Source organism: Conger conger, chromosome 2 (assembly GCF_963514075.1).
Source record: "Conger conger chromosome 2, fConCon1.1, whole genome shotgun sequence".
Classification (NCBI taxonomy): Eukaryota; Metazoa; Chordata; class Actinopteri; order Anguilliformes; family Congridae; genus Conger; species Conger conger.
The window spans coordinates 56,495,439-56,519,371 of NC_083761.1; the positions used below are offsets into that span (position 1 = coordinate 56,495,439).

The 23,933-nt window shown below is 45.7% G+C and overlaps 1 protein-coding gene across 2 annotated transcripts in view; it reads left to right on the forward strand.

Moving 5' to 3' along the window:
• Positions 1-23,933, forward strand: part of ttyh3b (tweety family member 3b) — a 75,094-nt gene that overhangs the window by 38,866 nt on the left and 12,295 nt on the right. For both annotated transcript variants that reach the window (XM_061231703.1, XM_061231704.1), the window contains exons 4-11: positions 461-681; positions 3,385-3,480; positions 6,846-6,918; positions 9,080-9,155; positions 15,317-15,372; positions 16,618-16,710; positions 19,588-19,680; positions 23,377-23,513. In XM_061231703.1, coding sequence (XP_061087687.1) covers positions 461-681; positions 3,385-3,480; positions 6,846-6,918; positions 9,080-9,155; positions 15,317-15,372; positions 16,618-16,710; positions 19,588-19,680; positions 23,377-23,513 — 845 coding nt within the window. The remainder of the gene's footprint in view (positions 1-460; positions 682-3,384; positions 3,481-6,845; positions 6,919-9,079; positions 9,156-15,316; positions 15,373-16,617; positions 16,711-19,587; positions 19,681-23,376; positions 23,514-23,933) is intronic.

Consider the following 23,933-nt stretch of genomic DNA (forward strand, 5'->3'; position numbering starts at 1 on the left):
GGGGAAAGCAGGGGATTTCAGCTGACTCACAGACTTTAGCAGTGCACATTCTGGAAAATGGACTCCTGGAATAAACAGAACCTGGTATTATAATTGAGCTCCCATCAGAATCATTCAGGAGATCTACTCGAGTGTATTGCGCTCCTCATAACTTTTATTAACCCAGCCCGAAATGCAGCCAAGTAACTATAAATAAGACCGACCTTGTATCGAAAAGGATACAATTGCAGGTGTTGTGAATGGCAGTTAGAGGCAGATAGTGTCACACCTAACTGCGTTGAGGCTTTTACATAAATTGTGGCAATGTGTCGAGCTTCGGGCTGGGCTCTAGGTAGTACCAAAATTAAATTAATTGCCTGTACCCTTAAAATAGCGGTTTGTATCATGTTGGATAGTCTGTAGGTAACTAGCCATCGATAAGCCCATTGAAGCCTGTCTCTGTGGTTTTGTGTACGTGTAGGTGTCAGACAGCACCACCTCACTGAACCAGACTGTTGAGGATGGCCTGGAGCAGCTGGAGACCCAGTACACCAAGCACACGGACTACCTGTCCATCGTGCAGAAGCTACAGGGTCAGCTGGACGAACTGGTTCGGCAGATGGCAGAAATCCCCTTCTGGAGCAACAGTGACATCTCCTTGGAGGATCTGGCAGTGAAAACGGAGCTCTTTGACTGGTACAGGTAAGCTAATGTGAAGGTAAGCGGATGTGCAGCAGTGCGGGTCCTGCCGCGCGGGCCAGTGCCAATGCCGGAAACGGACATGGGCTCGTGCGTGGAGGTGTTTTTGTCCAGACATTTAGCATAAATTGGAAACCGTACAGTGAGATTCGGTCTGTTCCAGAAGCAGATTCTCAGCTTCGCCTACGGGTGGTGAGAAGGTGCACACCTGGGTGCTTAAACTGTGCCTGTTTCCTCAGTACACGGCCGAGACCGGGAGACCACACCAGAGTGCCGGTTTTGTGTGGTGGTTTCTTATGTATCCTTCAGTTCACTGAGCATTTGGGAGGAAGACGCCACTGAAAAGTTGGAAAACTGGAAACTGTCACTCAGTTTTACTTTCTTTTGCCTTTTTATTTTAGTTTATTGTGTTCATTTATTGATTTTGCCTGGAACCCTTGAGGGGGAAGGGTGAAGACTTTTTATTATTTGTTTTGTGTTGGTGTGGGCGCTCTCTCTCTTTCTCCATGCGGCAAACAATGGCATCCCAGACGAGCCGCATCTACCTCCCAGGGGAGTCACATGGCGTGTCACACGTACACTCCTCAGTGAGCACTGGACACTTCAGTGCAGGCAGAACCCATGAATTATTCAGGGAGTATCCAAGTCCAGAACCCTCACAGCGGTGGCCCAGGATTGTGCAGAAGTTTCTGGAAATACACGTTCCGGCATGGGAAACTACCACTCACAACCTTACACCCGAAACCTGGGATAATTTTTAGAAACTGCTCTTTTCATGCAGTGGGAACTGCATTTATCTCACAGGTACATGTACTTTTAGTTTGACCTTCAAACGCCGGTGATAACAACTGAAACGTTTTTCCCTTCTTTTTTTTCACACAGTAATTGGAAGCCCGACTGGAAAAAGTATTGTTTCTCATTAACCTCGCAATAACGTGACCCTGCGTTTTACACAGTTGAATTCTTTGGACCCCTCTTATCACACTATAGCAAGGTTTTACTGTATTTGTAGTTTCCTGTCATTCAGCAGCCAGCTAACGCCTTTTGTGGACTCTTTCGCCGATCATTGACTATTCTGAGACATGCAAAAACCCAACAGACACTATGGCCCCCCAGGGCTGGAGTTTGACACCCCTGATATGAAATAATGACAGAATGTTACCGGTAACGTAGTGTGAAGTAGTACGTGTCATAGAAAAATAAGTGAAATAAACTTTCAACAGCTGTTGAAATGAGAAAATATAGAGTTCCTTCGTGTCTAATAAGATAAACAATAACAGTACAGCTTACAACCCACACAATGTCAAGGTCTGCATAAACTAGAAAAATATTCAAAAGGAGTAACTTGAAATATGTTATTCACATTATTCATTTATTTGAGCAATGCAATATTAACAACAGTGTTGAGGTTCTGATTTCTAAAAGAGATGCACAGAGTGGCGTGTGTGTATCAGGTGTTGGGTAGCAGGCGTCTCTGCTTGCTGGGCCAGAAGATTAGGAGAAGCACTGCTGCCTCATTGAAATTCACTCTCTAGAATGAGTCACATCATGTCATTACGTTTTTCTCCGTGAAACATTGCTTCTTTCGTTGATTAGCTGCATATGTTTGTTCTAGCGTAGATGTTTATCCAACATTTTTGGAAATCTGTTTGTTCAAGCACCACGTGGAAGTTTTGTGCCATGTAAAACATTACCTGTAACCATGCCCATCTAGGACCTTACAAAAGCATATTTGAACATGATCTTCAATTTCACTAAATTTCATTTAAATGGTTTCCTTTTGAAAAAGGGCCTTAATCAAGGAACTGTTATTTCAGCCCAGCCTAGCTCAGGAGACAAGTAGGAGAGAACTTATGAGAGAAATAATGGACAATGTATGTCATTTGACAATTAAAAGCCATGTTAAATGCAGCCACAATTGTAGCCTTAATTTACACTGCAGCAATATATTCTATTCTTGATTCTGCATTTTTCTTTGTTTTTTAGGGATAGCCTATAGCCTAGTGGCTAAGGTGCTTGACTGAGACATAGAAGGAAGTTGGTTCAAGCCCCAGTTTTGCCACAATAAGATCAGTACAGAGCTGTTGGGCCCTTGAGCAAGGCCCTGAACCCCACATTGCTCCAGGCTCCTGCTTAGTCTAATCATCTGTACTATAAGTCACTTTGGAAAAAATGTACTAATCAATATTAAGGATGAAGCACATTGCAGTTATTTGGGTCTAAATTGGCATCCTTTAAAGGTTGACCTAATCAACCTTTTCCTGTGTCAGAAATGCCATACCTTGAATGTAAGTTTGGGGGTGGGGGGGGGTGAAGGCATGATTTGAAGTTTTTGGATGCAATTTTCTCTGGAAAGCTCAATTCCCCAGCTCCAGCCGGTAGTAGAAATGTCAGACTCATGTCAAAAGGAGAATTTCAATGACTGAAGTGCTCTCTCACCAGGTGGTTGCTGTAACAATATCAAAGTATAACTGCATTTAATTAAAACTCGTTTTATTAGATAATTAAGTCATGTCTGCCATTGCCAAGCAACAAAAGACAAGCGTGTGTTTACGCATTGCAGCCAATAATTGTTTAAATTGAACTTAGCTTGTTCAAACTTTACCCTTATTTTAGCACGTGAATAATAAATGTTGATGGGTTGCGTGTGTACTGAACATAGGGCTGGGGAGTAGAGACTTCATTTCTGTTGATGTGCCTCCTCAGGTGGCTGGCGTATTTGGGCCTCCTGCTGTTCGATGTCCTCATCTGCCTGCTGGTGCTTTTTGGCCTCATTCGCAACTCCAAGGGGACCCTCATTGGGTGAGTTCACACCCGTCACTCTGTCTCCAGAACGAGGCACAACCGTCAAGGTAATGTGCGCTTTTATGTCATGAGAAATTTTCGCCAACATTTGTCATGTGCACGTGGCCACAAAAGTCAGTTTAACAAACAAACCAACTGTAGAGTTCATAAATCAAAGTGCAGTTTCTCCGGTAGTCCCTCAATGTGTCACGATATTACACTCCAGATTTTCAGAGCTTGGCCTCTCTTGGGTTCTGTATATGTGCACAGACCTGTTTTAAAAGCGTATCTACTGAAATTACAAATCTGTCACAAGCCTACGGTCCCTTGCAAGTCCTTGGCAGTGTAGGAATAGTTCAGGGTGATCCAGGTTCATATTTGAGGATAATCTGAGGATGCGGGTGCGATCGAAATGGGAGTTTCACAGTCATGCACCTTTCTCTGTGTGTGTGTGTGTGTGTGTGTGTGTGTGTGTATGCGTGGGCGTGTGTGGGTTTGTGCAGATTCATGTTTATATACTGCGTGTGGGTGTGTGTGGGAGCTTACAGATGCATGTTTATGTTGTGTGGGTGTGTTTGTGTGGATAGGTTTGTGGGTGGATACGAGAGCAAGAGGCAGACAGGTCAACATTTCTCTTGAACTTCAAATTTTTGCTATATGTGTATGCAGACGTATGCGGTGTACGTGGAGTGTGAATATAGTCTGTTATGTGTGAAACATACATTACAGATTAGAGAGACGATATGTGTATAAACATTCCCAAGTTGTGGACATGTAGGTGGAGGGAGACTCGGTATTCTCGTTGTAACAGATAATAACTGAGGAGAAGTAAACCCAGAAGCTCAGCTTGGTGACTCACATTTAGCATAAAGTTTGTTGTGAATCAGATATTTGCCTAATCTCTTTTCGCAGCACATTTGGTGCATGGGTGTGGGTGTTCACAAGATGTTTAATTTCAGCTCTGCAGCTTGAGCACAGAGATGGCGTTTTTTTGACCCCCCGCTCTACAGTGAGGAGTGATGATGGACTACAGGCTGCCAGTTGGCCGGGTTAGGAGCTGGAACAGAGACATCTTGACTTGAGCTGTACACAAATCTCTGCGCTATCTTTGTTTTTCTCTCAGCCTGAAACTCCAGTCCAGGTTTTGGTAGGGCTACACTTGGTACAGGGTTAAATGTAAGCGTGCTCTAGTTCGCCTGCCTATGTTTACATTATCTGTGCCTGCTACAGTTCTTTGTTCTCCCATCCCAGAGTGTGTTATGATGCACTGCACCCTGCTGTAGAGGCAGTCACACAAGGCTTGTCATACTTCATCCAGCCTTACTTCCACACAGCTCCTCTCAGTGGCCTTAAACCAGTGGTAATCTTCCCAAGATCCTCCTGTCTGGTGTTAAAAGATACTGCAACTTCGCACAAAAGCTTATTATCTGATTGGGAGTGGGCCCAAAGACAGACAAGCAGCTGTCTTTTTGGCTCCTTTACATTTAGCACCCTTATTTATTACTGTGCTGCTTATGGGATAATTATGTTCCACATTAAGCAGGGAGAGTGTTTTGGGGAAATCCTGCATGCCTTAAAATGATAACTCTTCACTAATCTGCTGCTATGCGGTCATAATTCAGCCTTGCTGGAGACAGATGGAGGATTGAGCCATCCTGGGTTTGCGGCCCTATTATCGTAAACCCAATCCAATTCCACCCTAATTTTGGAAAGTCCAATTGGCGACTTTGCTCATATACGCCCCTGTGAGAGTGAAGGCGGCTCTCTGGTCTCCTGCAAAACCCAGGGCGATTACCAGCTGCTGCTCCTCGCATTGCAACCACGAGTGGGAGCGGAGGAGACCCAGTCATACGTGTGTGCAGAGAGCAAGGCGCGGGCGCCCTGACGGCCAACAGGGATCCACTTGAGCAATGAACTCCGCTGTCACCAACTGAATCCCTCCCTTATATCTGCTGGGCCACACAAAGCCAGCTGTGCATCTGCCGGCCGCAGTCAGCCCCGGCACAGCCCAGATCTGATCTGAGACCGTGGAGCTCACTCATGCACCACAGGCAGCACGTTTACTCAGTGAACGACTGTTTTTACAGTTGCCAGCCTGTGAATGCCTGGAGATTGTGTGGGCAGTTGTCTAACAGGAATGTGGACGGCATTTTAGAATTTAGAAGCGAGAAGCCTCTTTCTTTTTATAATCCATATTTTTATGTCAAAATTTCAAGGATATGCACAGGTACAAGGCAAATGGGGGCAAAAAACAAAAGAATATGGGCAAGAATATGGGCCCTAACAGTTGTCAGGGCCTGCCTTACATGTATATATGAAAACGTTCTGAACATAAAAGTAGACAAGCTTTACAGTTCACTTTCTTCAACTATTACATCTTCACAGTGTTCGAAAAATAGAACTTGAGTACAATTGTACATAATGGTATCAGTACCTCGTCACCTAAATTATCCATAAATAAATGGAGTATGGTCTCCCAAGCAGTAACAGTAGAGAATTTCACCTCATTGAGTACTGCCATTGATTATCAGCACTCGAGATGTTTACTATTCCTGTAGTAAGAAAGCCACATTTGCATGACAGCTTTGGCTGACCCAAGAGAATAAAATGTACTTTTTAGTAACTGCTAAGCCTGCAAATGCTATTTTCTTCTGGCATAATTAATTTAAGAGAAAGGGATGCTTCATCATGGAGTAAAAGCAGAACCTGATATTTTTGTATGGAAAACAAGAAGCTCCTTTCTGGAGGAAATTTGAAAGCTCAGCCGTCACTCTGATATTGTTAGGCTGGTCCCAGCTGTCCCAGTTTTACAGCTCATTGGTGGAGAATAACTGATGATGGCTTCTGTAATTCTCTTTCAGCCTGAAACTAGTCTTGGGAATTGTGCCTCGTTACTGTCGAGGACACACAGGTTTTTAGGTAGAAATTACAGCAATGCGCTGCGATTGTCCAAATTACAGCACTCATCTGCTTATTAGTTTTAAATTGTTCGTCTCTTAATGGGTCTGGGTTTCGGGATTCCTGAGCATATGCTGTATTTTACACGGTTTTATTTCTTACTAGATCATTCTGTTTGCGTACTTCAGGGACTTTTGTCAGGGCTAGCCGAGCGTAGCAGCAGTCTTATCAGTGGGAGCTTTACAGCGTTTTTTATTTCCGCACTAAAAATCCTGTTTTCCTTTGGTGAGAGGAAAGGTTTGCTGTAGGTGCCCATGGGCTGAAGAGCTGTAATTGCTTTCTGCATCGAGGGCGCAGTCCTCCACTTCATCATGACTTCTCAGAGTGAATTCTTCTCCGCCGTCGAGCTGTGACCTGCCCGTGCGCGAGCACTCCGAAGGTCTCCTGACCCCCTCATCCTCTTCTGCTTCTCTCCTCCTCTGCAGTGTCTGTTTACTGGGCGTCTTCACGCTCATCATCAGCTGGGGGTCCCTGGGCCTGGAGCTGGCTGTTGCCGCGGTGAGTATCGTCATGGTTGCACCCTGCTTACGGGGAAGAGCTCTCCGAACCGGTTTTAGCAGTTTTGTTTTGGGTCACGCTACATAGCGATAGCCGTTTCCTCAGACCAACCAATGGCTCTGTAACTGCACACAGCTTGCCTTCCCCTGATCCTTTAGGACTTTAGCCACAGGTGATCCTCCTTGAGATGCAACCAAGCCTCTGCAGATGTGTGTTGTTCTATCAGTTGTTGAGCTGCTGACCCCCTGTGTGCTCAGCCTGGAATTTATTGGGCAAAAATATTATAAATAGTCCACTGGCCGGATAACTGGGGCAGGGTAGAACCACAGTGGTATGTCACTGGAATTTATGGCTCCAAGTTGCGCCTCCATGGTAGCTCTCCAGGTGGCCCGGTTTGCGATGGAACGGGCAGCTGCGATATGGCCTACGGGCAGCAGAGCGAGGCCCCCTCAATTCACTTGTGTCAACTCTCTGGAACCGGGAGACAGATTTAGTGGAGGGCTGGTGCAGCACAGACTCTACCTGCCTGTCTGTAATGAACTGGCCCAGCACACAGGCACAGGCTCATTCCACAGCTCTTCTCCCTGTGCTTTCACCCCTGGTTTATGTGCCATTAGGCATGGCGTGTCTGCATTCTGACTCATTTCCTGGTTGCCATTAAGGGTCATTTACATTCTGACAGGTGGGGCTTTGACATTCATGCAGATCGTCGCCGGCAGGTATGGTGCCGGTGAAATGGCACATCTGAAAAAGAATGAGGAGGGAGGAGCAGGGGATTCTGGGAACTGCAAAGGAGATAAAATTGAAAGCCATACTTCATTATGACAGACAAGAAACTACCTGTCAGTCTGCCTGCCCATCTGACTTTGTTACGGATTGAGTGCTGGCTTACGTTTCTCACTATTGAGCTGCATTTTACTCCTGTTAGTGTGTCAGTGATGTGTATGTACACATTAGAGCTATTAATTAGTCATACCATTAGGCTTAAAAAAAAAAAAGAGAAAAAAAAAATGTTTTTCTAAATTAATCTAATTTTGTAACAGCTGCTATATTAAAATTATGACCTGACCACGCTGCTCTTCAAAATGCCATTAGCCCCAGTAAAACACATGCAGACTTGCACGTTTTTAGCAGCTCCTGTTTATTTTTTGAAGTCTAAAAAACTTCAAGTGCGCTGAAATTTATTTCTATCTCTGAAATGTCCTCGCTCACTTAACGTGGAGCTGCAGAAACGTGCGCTTACCCCCGATGATCCGACTAGCTCACTGAGGGGGGCGGCAGTGAGGTGTGGAAGGACGTTCTGCCTGCGCCAGCAGACTGTGTTTGATCCGCTGGGTCTATCCTGAGGGACCTGCGGTGATATCTGGGCTCTGAGAGGATTCAGCCCAACCGGCCCTCAGATGGTGCGCACACGGGAGATAACGCTGTCTCTTCCCTCGCTGTGGCTCCAAGGGCCGGCCTGATTGATGTAATGCCTTCCATAATAAGACGCTGGGCACTCTGCCTGTGTGAAGTGCTTGAAGTAAACACTGCAGGCTTGGGTTTCCAGCGTTCAGCTCGGGCCTCCTTCCTCACACTGGCTTTTGAAGGAGACCGTAATGCTGTATGGGGCTGAAAGACTCGTCAGGCGCTTTTATTGTGTCTCCGGTTCTCTCTTCCCTTCATTAATGTAAATCCACGGGCTGCTCTCTGTCAGAGCTCATTATTCCTTCCCCGTGTGTGAATTCCAGACGGACGTCCTCTCCCCTGCTCCCCTCCCACCGTATCCGTCGCTTTGCATAAGTCCTCTCTGCCCGCTCTGACCCAGAGAGGACGTTACGCTTTACCGCAGATCTCAGATTGGACTCGTTTCACAGACGCGCTTCTGCTTCGTCAGAGCTTCTATTGTTCGAACTCCGTGGTCCTCACTCCTGGTCCTGGAGAGCTGCAGGGTGTGCTGGTTTTTGTTGTTACTCAGCACTTAATTGATTAATTAAAGAAGTTAATTAAACGTTAACTCACCTCACTTGGTGCCTTGGGTCTGAATCGGTTGCTGATATTAAGGCGGAAACCAAAACTGGCTCTTCAGGACCAGGAGTGAGGACCACTGTTTTAACTTATCAGTGCAGTTAGTCCTGAAAGCCTTTAACCAGTGTGGCTGTTCCTTGTGTTTATCCTCCAGACGTCCAGTGACTTCTGCGTCTCCCCTGACATGTACATCACCAAAGTGACGGAGGAGAACGCCATAATCAATAAAGGTAAGGAACCAGTTTGCCCAAGTGCTCCCCCGCATCTATTAGGGAGTATTGATGAACCACTTAAGAATGATCAGACTCCTGTTCCTGTGGACATCTTAATCCCTACCCTCTATTGGCCAGTGCCATTTTTTCTGAGGTTCTTATCATGGAATCTAAATTAAAAAATTAAAAAAATACAGTTATTTAGCTGACTCTTTTATTCAAAGTGGCTTAGAGTTGAGTAGACTAAGCAGGAGACAATTCCCCGGGAGTAATGTGGGTTAGGGGTCTTGCCCAAGGGCCCTTCACGGCTCTTGTGGCTGCACCAGGGCTTGAACACCAACCTCCCAGGTCCCAGTCACGTAGCTTAGCTACTGGGCTACATTCTGCCCCACTATACTTTGTTTACAGTGGACCAATGCTTGAAAGGCCTTTTTCTCAACCTTGTTTTTTTTTTTTTTGCCCAGTGGGCATTGCCCGTCTTAGGAGCGATATGGCTTTGACAGGCCATGTCTGTCTGAACAGGCCCTGAAGATGGCCAGCCTTGTCTGCCTTTCTCTTCAGACCCAGTGGCACAGACACACTTCACATACAGGAATAGAAATTCACTCCTCTGTGGCCTGGATTTTATTTATTTTTTTGGAATGACTCATCAGTTTGGTGGTATGTGCTTTTCTCCTCACCACGGCTTCTGGTCATGAAGACTGCGGTGCGTGTTTGTGCACCTCGCGCACCTGCTAGGAGAAAGGGGAATTGAAAATGATGTATTTTCGGTAAAAGTATTTGCATTTACTTGTTCTTTGTTTTCCCGACTTGGGAGGCATGCTGTCTCTGGTGTAGCACTCGATATTACTAAATATATAGCTCTAAATTAATATTGAAAGGCTGTCGTTGTTTGCTCGAGATATAATATGTGGGTATTTATAGCCTCTGGTCATATTCAGTATAGGCTAGTGGTCCTCACTCCTGGTCCCGGGAAGCTGCATGGTGTGCTGGGTGTTACTCAGCACTTAATTGATCAATTAAAGCAGTTACGTACACTGCTAGCTCACCTCACCAGGTTTCTCGCGTCTGAATCGGTTGCTGATATTCAGGCAAAAACAAAGCTCTGCAGCTCTCCAGGACCAGGAGTGAGTTTGTTTTGATAAAGCACTGTGACCCTGTGGCCTCTGACAGACTCGCATCGACCCCAATGAAGCCGCGAACGAGGGGAAGGAAGTTGGAAGTGGGAACAGTCACCCCTGCGTCTCACCCAGAGGGGCCATTTGAGGCTAGCGCGCTCACGTCTGTCAGCTGTTATACACGACACGCCGTTATCGCACAAGGCCAGGGCTGACCCTCCGCTAACTTCGAGCCGGGCGTTGTGTGTGTGTTTATGTGGCACTCGAGGGTGCCCTGCCCTGCCTCAGGGGTAATTGGACAATCTGCTCACGTTATGGGCTGAAAGATTGGAGGAGACTGAGCCCAGGGGGCAGACCACATAATGCACATAAAACAAGTGGACGCGAGCGGGGGGCTGGGGGAGGGGTCGGGCCTGAGCGAGGGGGTGGGGGGTTTGAGCCGGAATGGCGCTCTGCAGTGTTCTTAGTGACCGTCACTCTCTGACCTTCACTCTGTCTGGCTGTAGGAAACTGCTCTCATACGATCCCTTCCCCTCTGGTGAAATTCGCCTGGTACCGGATTAAACCTGTTTTTAAAGCTGTTGTGCCCTCTGTCCCTCAGTTGTTAACTGAGGATAAAAAAACATGGTTCGAAACCTGCATGTTGGTAGATGTCTCCATTGGAAAAGAGGCAGGAGGTGTTATTGTATTCAGGAACAGGGGATCAGAGGTCTGGTAGCCTTTGACCTCTTCTTCTTTGCTGCTGTCCTTCTGTCAGCCATTTTTGTTGCTTCTCACACAGACAGATATTTGTTGTTTTCCTTAACCTAACAACTGAAATCAGTATCAGTTGCATATTAGTAACTAATAACTGTGGTATTTATTTTTATTAGTTATGTAATAATCCTCTTTTTTTGTTTTGTGTGTGTGTATTTTTCTTTGTTTTTTTAGGTTACCACACTGTTTGAGTTAGCAATCTGTCCGTTGCAGATTAGAGGCTCAGAGAGCATTACAGTTGAACTATTTTACAAGATCATTCCATTGCCCAGAATCTCAAGGCTTATTTATTTATTTATTTATTTATTTCTCCTAGTTTTTCGTTTTTAAAGCTTGCCCCCCATGGTAAATTTAATTAAAAAGAACATTGAGTATATGTTGGGCAAATGGCGTTCATTAATCGAGCAGGACTATCTAGCTGATGAATTTGTGCACTGAAAGCTTACATTTTCTAAATCTTGTTCCAGTGCCATTAAATGGCAGCACAGGGAGGTTGTGGCTCTGGTTTATAGTTTAGGATCCTGGTGGGTGATGTTGAAGCATGTCAGAGACCTGTAGTGCCAGCAGAATGTCAGAATGCTGAGGAAATGACTGAAGAGACAAAGTGGTCTGAAGCCATTTTCTTCCTAGCCTTCAATCAGAGACAGCTCAGCTCAGATAGCGTGAGTCATTTGACCTATGAGCATTCTCACATCTTAACCGAGAATTCAGCTCCCCCACACACAATATGTGCGTTTGTTTCTGAGTGTGCGTGCGTGTGTGCGTGCATGTGTGCATTTGTGTGTGTGTGTGTGTGTGTGTGTGTGCGTGTGTGTGCATGTGTGTATGCATTTGTGTGCGTGTGTGTGTGCTCCGCTCCACATCTCACACTGGTGGGAGGAGAGACAGCAGTCGTTGAACGGCTATTAGCGTGTTTGTCCTGAGACTGCAACATTGTCAACACCATGTACCCAGTACAATATGTTCCCGGTCTGTTTATTAGCACCGTATTCCAAAAAGAGTCATCTACGTACACGTGTCCCATTATGCAGGAACAAATGCTTAAACACAGGAGTGAATGTATGGAGAAGGTGATTGGTTCAAACTTCAAATGTTTTGAACCCACTGCTGCATTGATACAGATGCTACACATGCACCGATGGTGTCACTGCTTAACCAAGACCAGGCTTGATACGATGCTAGATACCATTTAGCTTTTAGGCAAACTAAGCAGTAGGTACACTTTCATGGTAGGAATTAGTTTGCATTACATGGAACCGTATCGTTTCTAAAGGCGGTCTCTCCGTATCCTTCAGACAAAACGGTGCCGTCCCTCCTCTGGCCTTTGAGCCGGGTCCCTATCTCACGCCGTCGCCTGTGAAAGGTCACCTCTTTCATTGCTTTTATCTCTGTCAGCTCCTCCTCGGTCCAGGCCCGCCCGTCAGGACAGGACACATGCCGCCACAACGCACCCGAGATAGCAGTCACAACGCCGGCCTTTTCTCTGGAGATTATTGATCCTGAAAGGGTTTCATTGAAGCCTCTTTTTCACCCCCTTTTCTTTTCCTCCAAAAGGCAAAGCTTGCATATATTACGCCGCCGTTCTGTACCCTATCTCGGCCGCCCTGTAAATTATTTTAAATGGCCTAGTTTTTCCGGCGCGATCGTAATCGCCTCTCGAGCTTCTGAATGACCGTACCGTTTGTCACGGCCCTTATCCTCCTGGCCTCGTCACAGTAACCGTTGTGGATTTATTCCCCCCCCCCCGCTTCCCCCTGCCTCTATTGCGGCTCGTCCCAGGCCCTTCACTTTTATTACGGGCGTTTCGAGCCCCCTGAATGCTGCTGCTAATTAGTCCCCACAAGTGCGAACGATGAGCCTATCATTTCATGCGTTATGTGCCAAGTGCTAATACGAGCTGTAAAATAATACGCTCCGATCTGCCGCGTTGTGTATGGCCGTCCGAGGATGTAAATGAATGGGCAGTTCATTTCCCTCGTCAGCGGCTTAATTACTCTGTTTATTGAGTGCCCGGGAGACGGGGGGGCATGTGAAACGGGCTCTTCTGTAGCCCGGCCGGGCCGAGGGGGCCGTTCTCCTTCAGTGGGCTTTACGAGCTGCCGCTCTGGCTCAAGTGTGGGTTAGCAGTCCAGCTCTGTTTTCATCCAGCCAGTGGACTTCATTTAAAAAGAGATATCTTCTCTATGGCTGGGTGTGACTATAGACAGGGCTGCTGCAGTGTGTCTGCTTGTTTGTGTTTGTCTGTGTGTCTTTGAGCTGCAAGGTTCCTGGTTGTTGCTTACTGGAGACGTGAGACGGCTGTTAGAGATGGCCTTTACTCACAGTGGCGCTACTCTGGCTAATTAGCTTTGCAGAATTAAATGGGTCCTCTCGGTGAAGCCTGTCTGATACGCTGTGCTGCCTTCTTTCAAAGTTGTTCTCATAAATATCTCTCAGTGAATGTATGCGTGTGTGTCTGTACTGTATGTGTGTAGTTCCATTTCTTTTGTGATTTAGTGTGATGGGACTATGGCTTTCTCTGAGAAATAAAACCCTACACGCTAGCCATGATTGGAGAAGATTGTTTTTCAGGCATCGTTTTCTGAAATCACAGGCGGGATGGATTTCTTTTAATTATTATTCTCGCACGTGCGCCCGTCAGCTCGTCGAGTTTGAGTCAGCCGGCTAATTAGTATTCATCGACCGCACCCTAATCGATGCTAATGATGATTATTCACCCTCCGCAGAACGGGGGCAAATTGATGGTGGCCCCTGAGCCAGGCCCTCCCACTGAGACATTGCGCATCGCCCAAAAAATCCAGGGCCCGACATCTGCTGGGCGGGCCCCTCAGCTGTGGCTTTCTGGGAAATGAGGCCTGGCAGATGTTGGAGAGCTCAAGGTTAATGCATTATAGATGCCCTCTGTCAGGTCAGCGTGGCACCGGCCGCGGCAGTTGGCCTGCCTCGGTCAAAGGCCTCACACGGCGTTAAGCTCGCTTCAGAGCTGATGAGGTCAAGGAGTGGATGCACGCTTTATCTTTGCTGACCCTCGGCTCTTGGCTGAGATGATATCTTCTGTCTGCGTTCTGTTACTGTGACGTGTTATGTGGTCTCTGTTTATCAATTCAATAGTTTTATTTGTATAGCGCTTTTCAGAACAGACAGTCCCAAAGTCGCTTTACAGAGTAACAGAAGGGAAGAAAAATGGGCAATATCAGCACTAAGCCCCCAAATAACATTGATAGCGTATCAAATTAACTATTTAGTTTTTCTGACTTTATAGCATAACTGGAGGATTCCCTGAGTGGACCGCACAGATGTGGCAGAAAAGACTGCTTCGTTGATTATTAAACAGGCTCGGTGCTAGCATTGTCTCTTTTTGTCTGCTTATACTTTACAATTGTATGCATATTTTATAATTCCGGTGTGACGGTTGAACGCAGAGTAGCTGCCTGGAATGGGCACTAATGCACATGGTTTGAGAGGAGTGATGGCAGAAGGTGAATTTCAGGGACTGGATACCTCTGGTGAAAGAGTGAGATGGCGTATGCTTCCCTGCGCACAGTGTCTGCGTTTCTCCTGGTCGTATGCTACCCTGCGCACAGTGACTGCGTTTCTCCTGGGCGTATGCTACCCTGCGCACAGTGACTGCGTTTGTCCTGGGCGTATGCTACCCTGCGCACAGTGACTGCGTTTGTCCTGGGCGTATGCTACCCTGCGCACAGTGACTGCGTTTGTCCTTGGCGTATGCTACCCTGCGCACAGTGACTGCGTTTGTCCTGGGCGTATGCTACCCTGCGCACAGTGACTGCGTTTCTCCTGGGCGTATGCTACCCTGCGCACAGTGACTGCGTTTCTCCTGGGCGTATGCTACCCTGCGCACAGTGACTGCTTTTCTTTGGGTGTGTTTCTGAAGGACGGTCTGTCAGGGGAAGGGGGAAAGAACTGAAAAAAAACGACACAAACCCCGAAAGCCTGGCAACGCTGCAAGTCTTTCTCATTGAGGTTTCCCAGCCCTGACGTTTCCTTTGCCTGCTGAATGCATTAAACCAACTGCGGGCGAAGGGAATCGGTTGTGTAAGCATTCAAAACTCACTCCCGAGAGATGAGCACACAGACTGATGTTGTCGGTTGTCGCAACTGAAGCATGGGGTATGCTTGTGGCAGGCTGCCCATTGCCAAACACTCTGAAAATGGCATGATAAAGTGGAAAACCCAGTGTTGTTTAATGCTGATTCTTGCCTGACTCTATACTGAAGGTATGCTTTTTCAAAAAGACAAGAGTGTTAAAACCCATGTTAATGCGTTCTGTTTTGTGCTCCCCAGATATTCTGCAGTACTATCTGAAGTGCAGCATGGGACAGCCTAACCCGTTTCAGCAGGTATGTTGGTCTCTCCCAGTCCTTGTACATTATGTGACCACGCACTTCATCAAGGAAACTTGCTCTGTGACAGTGGGGCTAATCCTAATTACAAAACCCAATGGTGAGGGCTTCTTCTGTCGCAGTCGGGAAGTTCAAAATTAGATGCTTTCTTTCTTCCAAAACATCAAGGCTTGTATATGTGAGCTTTTCCTTCAGAGCGGATGTGGACAAAATGGCGTCCATATGCGATGGAGGAGAACAGACACTGAATTCCCCAGTACTAAATAACAGCCTGGGTGGGCACTTGCAACATTCCCGGCTAAGTCACGTGACTTTATTTGTAAGTTCAGTGGGCATACTGCGGGTCTTAAATGACCTTTTGGCAAGTGCTCTTGGTTTTTTGATGTTCCTTAAGGGGTAATATTGTATTTCCAGTCAAAATGTAATACGGTATGACAGCAGCATGTTGTAATGCTCTATGTAGTGTTGAGATGGTTCCACATGGTTCTGAGGGCCAAGAAGAAGATGAGATATTGAAGTCATTCCATTCTTTGGCCTGGGTAACAACTAAATAACAAATGACAAGCTATTGAAGTCATTCCATTCTTTGGCAAGGGTAAAAAAAAAAACTAAAAGAAATGACAGACAAATAATACGTCCACAGCTTTCCATAGATTTGTATTCAGAAATGTTGGGTGAAGGTTCCCAGCTGCTACATGGGGACATGGAGACTGTCCACGGAGACTTCTGAAGACTGTTGTTACTTTTTTCATATGGGCAGTGGCAGTTTTCTGAAATATTAATGACTTTTAAAAATCATAAACCCTTGCAGCAGCTAGCTTATAATGGATTGTAGACTCCCCCCCCATCTATTTATTTAGGCATGACTGAGTATGGTGCAAAGCCTTAAGCCTGCTCCTACTTTCACATTTTTATACCTTCTTGGAATGAATAATGCAAAATTTCCCTGCAGGCTACAGAATGGTGACATGTCTACACTCGGGTAGTGATAAAAGTGCTGTCTCTGTCCATCAGGGAGAGGATGAGCAAGCCACTCTAGCGTGAGCAGTTTCATTACTAAGTGGAAGGGCATGTTCTCTGGCTTTTCTGGACATGGCGCCCGTTATCCCATGTATTGAGTGGATTGTATTGAGTGACGACTTGTTCGGTTGTCATTTTTACATCTGGAGTTGTGTTGCGTTATAATGACCGTCCCTAGCGGCCCGCCCCCGCCGTGACGGATGTGTTGTTAACGTCTTTCAGAAGCTGTCGGGGAGTCACAAAGCGCTGGTGGAGATGCAGGATGACGTGGCGGAACTGCTGCTCTCCGCGATTCGAGAGTATCCACAGACCAAGGTGTGTGTGTGTGTGTGTGTGTGTGTGTGTGTGTGTGTGTGTGTGTGTGTGTGTGTGTGTGTGTGAGAGCGTTTGTGTGTGTGTCTGCGTGTGTGAGAATATGTCCGTCTGTCTTTGGGTTTGAGTGAGATAAAAGAGAGTGTCAGCCTCTTTCCTGGTGCACCATTTCCAAAGGATATGTGAATGTGAAGCATTTTCGTTCTAGCCTCTTAACCTCAAGGATTGTAACACTACACATTCTTTGTCCAGTACATGCTTTGTTTATATAATTATAAGATCAGAATGCTGTGCTGAAGATCTTCTATTACTTGATTCATCTTCATAAATGTTCAAATAAAAGTTCTACAAATCTGCTGTGCCTGCCAATACCGGTCTCCCTATTTAAGATTATAAAATCGTTTCTATCAAGAATTTAACAAACATCTCCGACAGGGTGCACTTTGCAAGTATTAGGAGCTTGAGGGAAATGCACAAATGGTTGAGAGCACTGGCTGTAACCGTACAGTGTGCCAGGAACATCATATTGACCTGCTGACTTGAAATATTAAGAAATGCCTGCACATGTTTGTTTGAAATGTATGGTTTTGGCACTGTAAGTGTTTAGGGGTAAATTACATCTAGTGACGCCGATATGTGTACATTTCATATTAAGCAAGACCAGAGTTCCAACTATGACTATCTCAGGCAAGTTCCTGAAAACTTTGAAGAAAACTGTCTTATAAACTAGGCCAGAACACGTTTTCCATTCTGGGTGTTTGTATTTTTGTCTGCCGATTTTAAAATATACACTCACCGAGCACTTTATTAGGAACAGTGGTTTGGAGAAGAGCATTTCTGAACACACAACGTATTATAACTCTTAAGTGGATACAGCAGTAGAAATCTAAAAAATGCTCACTGGGTGTATATATATATATATATATGGTAAATGGTAAATGGTTGGCATTTATATAGCGCCTTTATCCAAAGCACTGTACAATTGATGCTTCTCATTCACCCATTCATACACACACGCACACACCGACGGCGATTGGCTGCCATGCAAGGCGCCAACCAGCTCGTCAGGAGCATTTGGGGGTTAGGTGTCTTGCTCAGGGACCCTTCGACACAGCCCGGGCGGGGTATCGAACCGGCAACCCTCCGACTGCCAGACGAATCGAACCGGCAACCCTCCGACTGCCAGACGACTGCTCTTACTGCCTGAGCCATGTCTCTCCTCCTATATATATATATATATATATATATATATATATATACATACATACATACATATATGTATGTGGGGGCGGGGTATCGAACCGGCAACCCTCCGACTGCCAGACGAATCGAACCGGCAACCCTCCGACTGCCAGACGACTGCTCTTACTGCCTGAGCCATGTCTCTCCTCCTATATATATATATATATATATATATATATACATATATACATATATATATATAATTTGTTTTTGTTGCTAAACAGTGCAAGGAATCACAATTTGTTCACACATCTATTATCTGTCATGGCAGTTGATCTGATCTGAGTTTGTGGAGCTCACTATCTCTGCTGTACTTCACTCAATCCAGTGAGTGCCATAGAAATGCAAATAGGGAGAGAAGCATGCCCATCGGGACACAACAAAAACCCAAAGCTATTTTCTGCCCCTACAGTGGTGCTCCAGTCCTTTTATACAGGCTCTCTATGGCCCTATGCATCTCAGCTTCCTAAAGAGCTGAATGAAGGTTTTGTCCCCCCGCTGATCTCTTCAACTGTCCAGTCCAGTGAACGAAAACATTGTCTGAGAGAGGGAGAGGGAGAGGGAGGGAGAGAGAAAGAGAAAAAGAGAGGGAGAGAGACTGAGAGACTGACTCCACTGGTGCCGCGTCCACAGAGACAAAGGGGCGATCCCAATAACACATTCAGACGGTGTCACAAGAGTGCCATTTACATCAGCTAGGCCATGGAACTTGGCCCTTGGTTACGTAGCTCTCTTAAAGCTGGGCTCTGCAGGTTTCTGCTCTTTCATACCCACTTGTTTTCTAATAGGAAGCTCCCATGCGGTGCTTTTGTCTCTGATTCTCATATCGGTTCTTCCGTGTTAGAGGCTCCCCCGGTTTCTCCCTCTGTTCCTTTCACCAAGTTAGCATATGAACTGCTTACAGGAGAGAATGGCTCAAAGTGTTACCTAGTGTGAACTGAATATGATACTCCTTCAGCCAATATGCATACGCCTTTCACCAGAATGCTTCTCTGTGCAGTTTTCATAGTAGCAAGTTTTGTTTGTGTCATGGCAGCTACAGGCAGCCGTTGGGCCCTTGAGCAAAGCCCTTAACCCTGCATTGCTCCAGGGGAGGATTGTCTCCTGCTTAGTCTAATCAACTGTACGTCGCTCTGGATAAGAGCGTCTGCCAAATGCCATTAATGTAAAAAAAATTAAATAGTTCCTTTTTTTGTAAAATGCTCATTTATATTAAAGCTTGAATTATGTGGTGTTTCTTCCTGAAGTTGCAAATTGGAAGGGAGTTGAATGAAGCCATGAGAAGGGGTTGAAGTGTGTCCAGTTAAGAGTGTGCATTCCATTACATTACATTTTATTTAGCAGACGCTTTTATCCATAGCGATGTACAAAACGGTGCCTATCAAGGTCATACAACAAACAACCGAACACGTCAGATAAGGTACAGTTCATACATACATGGTTGTAAGGCCATGAACATATGTCCAGGTAGGCCAAGTCTGTAACTACCATACCAAGACACCTTTAGGAACTACAAATTCAAAAGCCCTAGATTAATGTATAAAATTCAAGGGGCTAAAGATAGACAGGTGAAAAACAAGTGACAGTAGATCAGGGGACTCCCGCAGAGGTGTTAAGGTGTGGTGTTATTGGTCGCAGGGGAACCTGGAGCAGATCCAGGGGGTGCTGAACACCACGGAGATCGGCCTGCACCACCTCACGGCTCTGGTGGACTGCCGCAGCCTGCACATGGTGAGTCTCGCGACATTCTGTCTTTTTCTCATTTTCCGTCGCGTTTTGTTATGACTATAACCGACAGTAACGTGGTCCAGAAGAGTGTCTCATATCATTTAGTGCAGTGCCTATTTTCATTCTTTAAATGTTTTAGCGTGGTGGGCGAAATGAAAGGTTATTGGTTAGAATTTTCCAGCAGGGGTGTTCTTTATTTCACTTCCTTGTGAGGCTTGCAGACAGGCCTTCTAGTCAGAAGATTGACATTTCCCCATGGGGATGGTGAGGTGAGGGGGGGGGGGGGGGTGGTATGGATGGTATATAGATAATGTGCTACGATCACTAGCTGTCTGGGAAACCTCTGCAGCATGGTGTCACATGACTAATCTGTCATCTCCAAACTGATGGAGCTGGTGCATTCTGCTTGAAGCTGTAGCTTGTCTGTGGTCCCCATGAGATACAGTGCCCCACTGACCATTCCCACTGTTCATATAACAATTTCTTATTAAAAATGACAAGTCATCACTTAAAATGTGCTTTTCTTGCCATAAGCCTTGTTTCCATAAAACCCTTAAATATCACTAAGCACCCTCATTCCTTGCCTGGTACTGTACCTTCGATCAAATGACAGCCATTTCACAGTGAGAGCTGTGCTGTCAGTATTTGCCTTTCTCAAAATGGCATTGTTATTGAACCTTTAAAGTCTGGTGTGAGGACTGACAGTCTATGCCTCAGCCTGAGAAATCTTGATCTTGTGTGCGTGTGTGCATGCGTGCGTGTGTACACGTGTGTGTGTGTGTGTGTCTCTTTGTTTGTTTGTGTGGGTCTCTGTGTGTGCGCACGTGTGTGTTGGTGCACGTGTGTATGTATGTATGTATGTATGTATGTGTGTGTGTGTTTGGATGTGTATGTATGTATGTGTGTGCATGTGCGTGTGTGCGTGCGTGCGTATGTGTGTGTGTGTGTGTGCGAGTGCATGCTGTATGTGTGTGTGTGTGTGTGTGTGGAGGAGGATGTAAACGTGTCGAGCCTCCTACAGGCCTTGCGTGGTTTACACCATGTGTTTGCGGAGAGAGCCAGCTGTCCTTCTCCCACTGCCTGGAGCGCTGCAGCTCTCCAATATCACTCTTGACAGTGAGTCAGTCCCATCCCTCCTCAGCCTGTGGCCTCAGTAAGCCCACTCCTGCACCCTGCCCACCCACAGAAACATTCAAACCACACTGAGCCTTCAGCAGAGGTCACATCTTCTACAGCAGTGTGGAAAAACTGCTGATGTGTGTGGATGTATATTTGAAATGCATATGCTAGTAGAAGCGCTCCAGGAGGGATAACTCAAATCAGGCCCTCGAGACTAGTGGTACTGCTGCTTTTCATTCTTCCCCACTAATGAGGACTTATTTAAACCCAGGATGTTTCTGGGCAGTCCGTTGCATTAATCAATAAATTGGTGCCGTGCGGATACCACTGTTGCCTCACAGCAAGAAGGTCCTTCAAATCCCAACTTGGGTCTTTCTGTGTGTAGTTCTCCCTGTGCCTGCGTTGGTTTCATCCCACAATCAAAAAAGACATGCTGTTTTTAGGCTGCTTGTGGGATATTAACTGGACATTTCTGTAAATGAGCACATGTGCTCAGCCAAGCAACCCTGTATTAATAATGGTTGTGCTAAAAAATATAAGAAGAATGAACTCTGATAGAAAGGGAAGCTGGAAGTACTGCGTACCTTGAGGCCCAGATTTGAGTATCCCTGTGCGCAGTGTGCTGGCTTCTCCTGGCACCATCTCAGTGTGTGTACGACACCCTTACACAGCCTGCTGTCTCAGGCAGATTCATTCAAGGCTCAAGGTTCTGCTAAAGCTCACATGAGTTCATGTACAGGTATTCTCATCTGAGATCTCAGGTCAGGAAGGATTCACCGCAATGAAGCAATGCAGTCTGCTGTTGGCTGTCGAATTATCCTCCATTTTACAGCACTGCCAGGAACTGCTGGGTAAAATCCTCACTGGAGGCAGAGCGAGGATTTTCTGTTAAACATAAGGAATTCAGCAAATGCATTCTATTGATTAATGAAAGTGGCTTCTCGAGGCTTCACCTGTATCCCACTTGATATTACCTCTGTGAAGTAAACGATAATATTACTGCTGTTCGATTCAGGGAAGGTGTAGCACCGATTTCCAGCTTGGACTCCATTCATGTAATCACTCTCTGAGGAGCATAACAGACGAATCCTCTCTAGTAGCCTGAAATGTGTAGCGTGTTGCAGGCGGTTTACTGATTCGTGATTTTTATTTCATTTTATTATTATTATTTTTTAGATGACATCATCTAATTACTCTGCTTCACAATAATAGAATATGACACATGTCTGAAGCCTTATAATGGCCTTATAGCAAAAGTCTGGCTTGAACTGCTACACTTTTAAAACATTGTCTTCATTATTTTAATTTTAAATGTGAATGAGTTTTCGCTTAAATAATTACTGCATTGACATCTCTCTGAAGTAAAGGGAAAAAGCTCTCAAGCCTGACCTAGTGGAGTGGCAGTTATATGGTTGTGATTTACACATTTGTTTGTTTCAATGACTTCGTAGTACTACCACTGTTGTTCTTGATGCTAATTGTACATTGTAAATGAAGCAATCGTCCCATTACACACAGTATTTTAATTTAACAGGAGCTCTTCTCCTGAATGACTGAAACCTAAGTGCATCTGTGTGAGTTATGTGAGCAACAGTGCCAAACTGTCTTACAACATTCCCAGACAAGCAGGTTTAAGTGCAATGTCAATAATCCACTAAATCTCAGTCAATTTATGTCACCTAGAACCACAAATAAAACCTAGATTCATACAGCTCATATTCATATAAAAGTATAAAGAATGTTATAAAAATGTTGATGTAATTACATTAGAAATGTCTGCCAGATTTGCCAACTGGAGGGATGCAGACGAAGACTGTATCCCTTGAGTTGTACTTTGAATGGGATTGGCGCTGTTTTACAATGGTATTGATGGGTGCATTGCCGGGTGTGCTCTTTTATTGGGTATTGTTATTACAATAGCATATCTTTATTTTGGATATACTGTAACAGAAATGATGTTGGCCGCTTCGTTGTTCTCACCCTGTAGATGATTTCACTGGAAATTAATATTAATAATGAGACATTGCTCTTGCTTATTGCAATACTAATAATGTACAAGGCAGTCTTGATGTGATAAGAAACAATGGTTGTTGAAACAATGGTTGTTGAAACCACAGTTTGGTATCATTTAATGATGCCATTGCCCATAGTTTAATGCAATTTCGGCGGAAACAGAACCTTGAAGCGATAGGAGTATGTGCAGGTCTGGTCCCTGGTGTGTGCGTCAGTATTGAGGCCTTGTTGACAGTTGTGAGATCGGTCCCTGCACAGGGTCATGGGGTGTTTTCCTAGTTCCTTAGCCTTTTTGAGGTCATTATTTAGATTGGAAGACATGAAGTTCTCCATCCTGTTCTTCCAGGTGTATGTGAGTGGTATATGTAACTCACTACTGGTGAGTTACATATACAGCGATGGTCCTCACTACTGGTCCTGGAGAACAACAAAAGCCAGCACCCCTTGCAGCTCTCCATGACCAGGAATGAGGACCACTGCTCTGACGCCAACCGGACTCAGCCCCCGCCGGCAGCATGCACTGTACTCCCTTGGTAACCCTAGTTTCGACCCCTCCGTCTCCCGCAGGACTACGTGCAGGCTGTGACAGGCCTGTGCTACGACGGGGTGGAAGGCCTGATCTACCTGGTGCTCTTCTCCTTCGTCACGGCGCTCATGTTCAGCTCCATCGTCTGCAGCGTGCCGCACACCTGGCAGAGCAAGAGGTAAGAGCCGCCTCCACGGCTGCCCGGACGCCGAACCTGCTGCTCGCTTGCTCGCCTTCTCCTCGGGTCTCATGCATCTCTCTCTCTCTCCCTTTCATTGGCTTTTGGTTTTGGTTTCGACACGTTTGGTTCTTTTTCTTGTTTTTTTGTTTTTGTTTTTTTTGTTCCGTCATATTTTTCCGTTCCTCCCTGATTTGGAACGCCCAGTCCACCAGACCTGGGTCAGATACATGATTGTTTTGGATTCAAATGCTTTTCTATGCTTTACTGAGCTTGTCTGGTGTATTGGAACCTATGAAATATTCTCGAAAAGAGTAAACCTTTGGTCCCATTGGTCAGCTCAATTGCGCTAGGCTAGATCAGTTGAAATGTATTCGAATCCAAAACAATTGTGCATTTGACCCAGGTCTGCAGTCCACA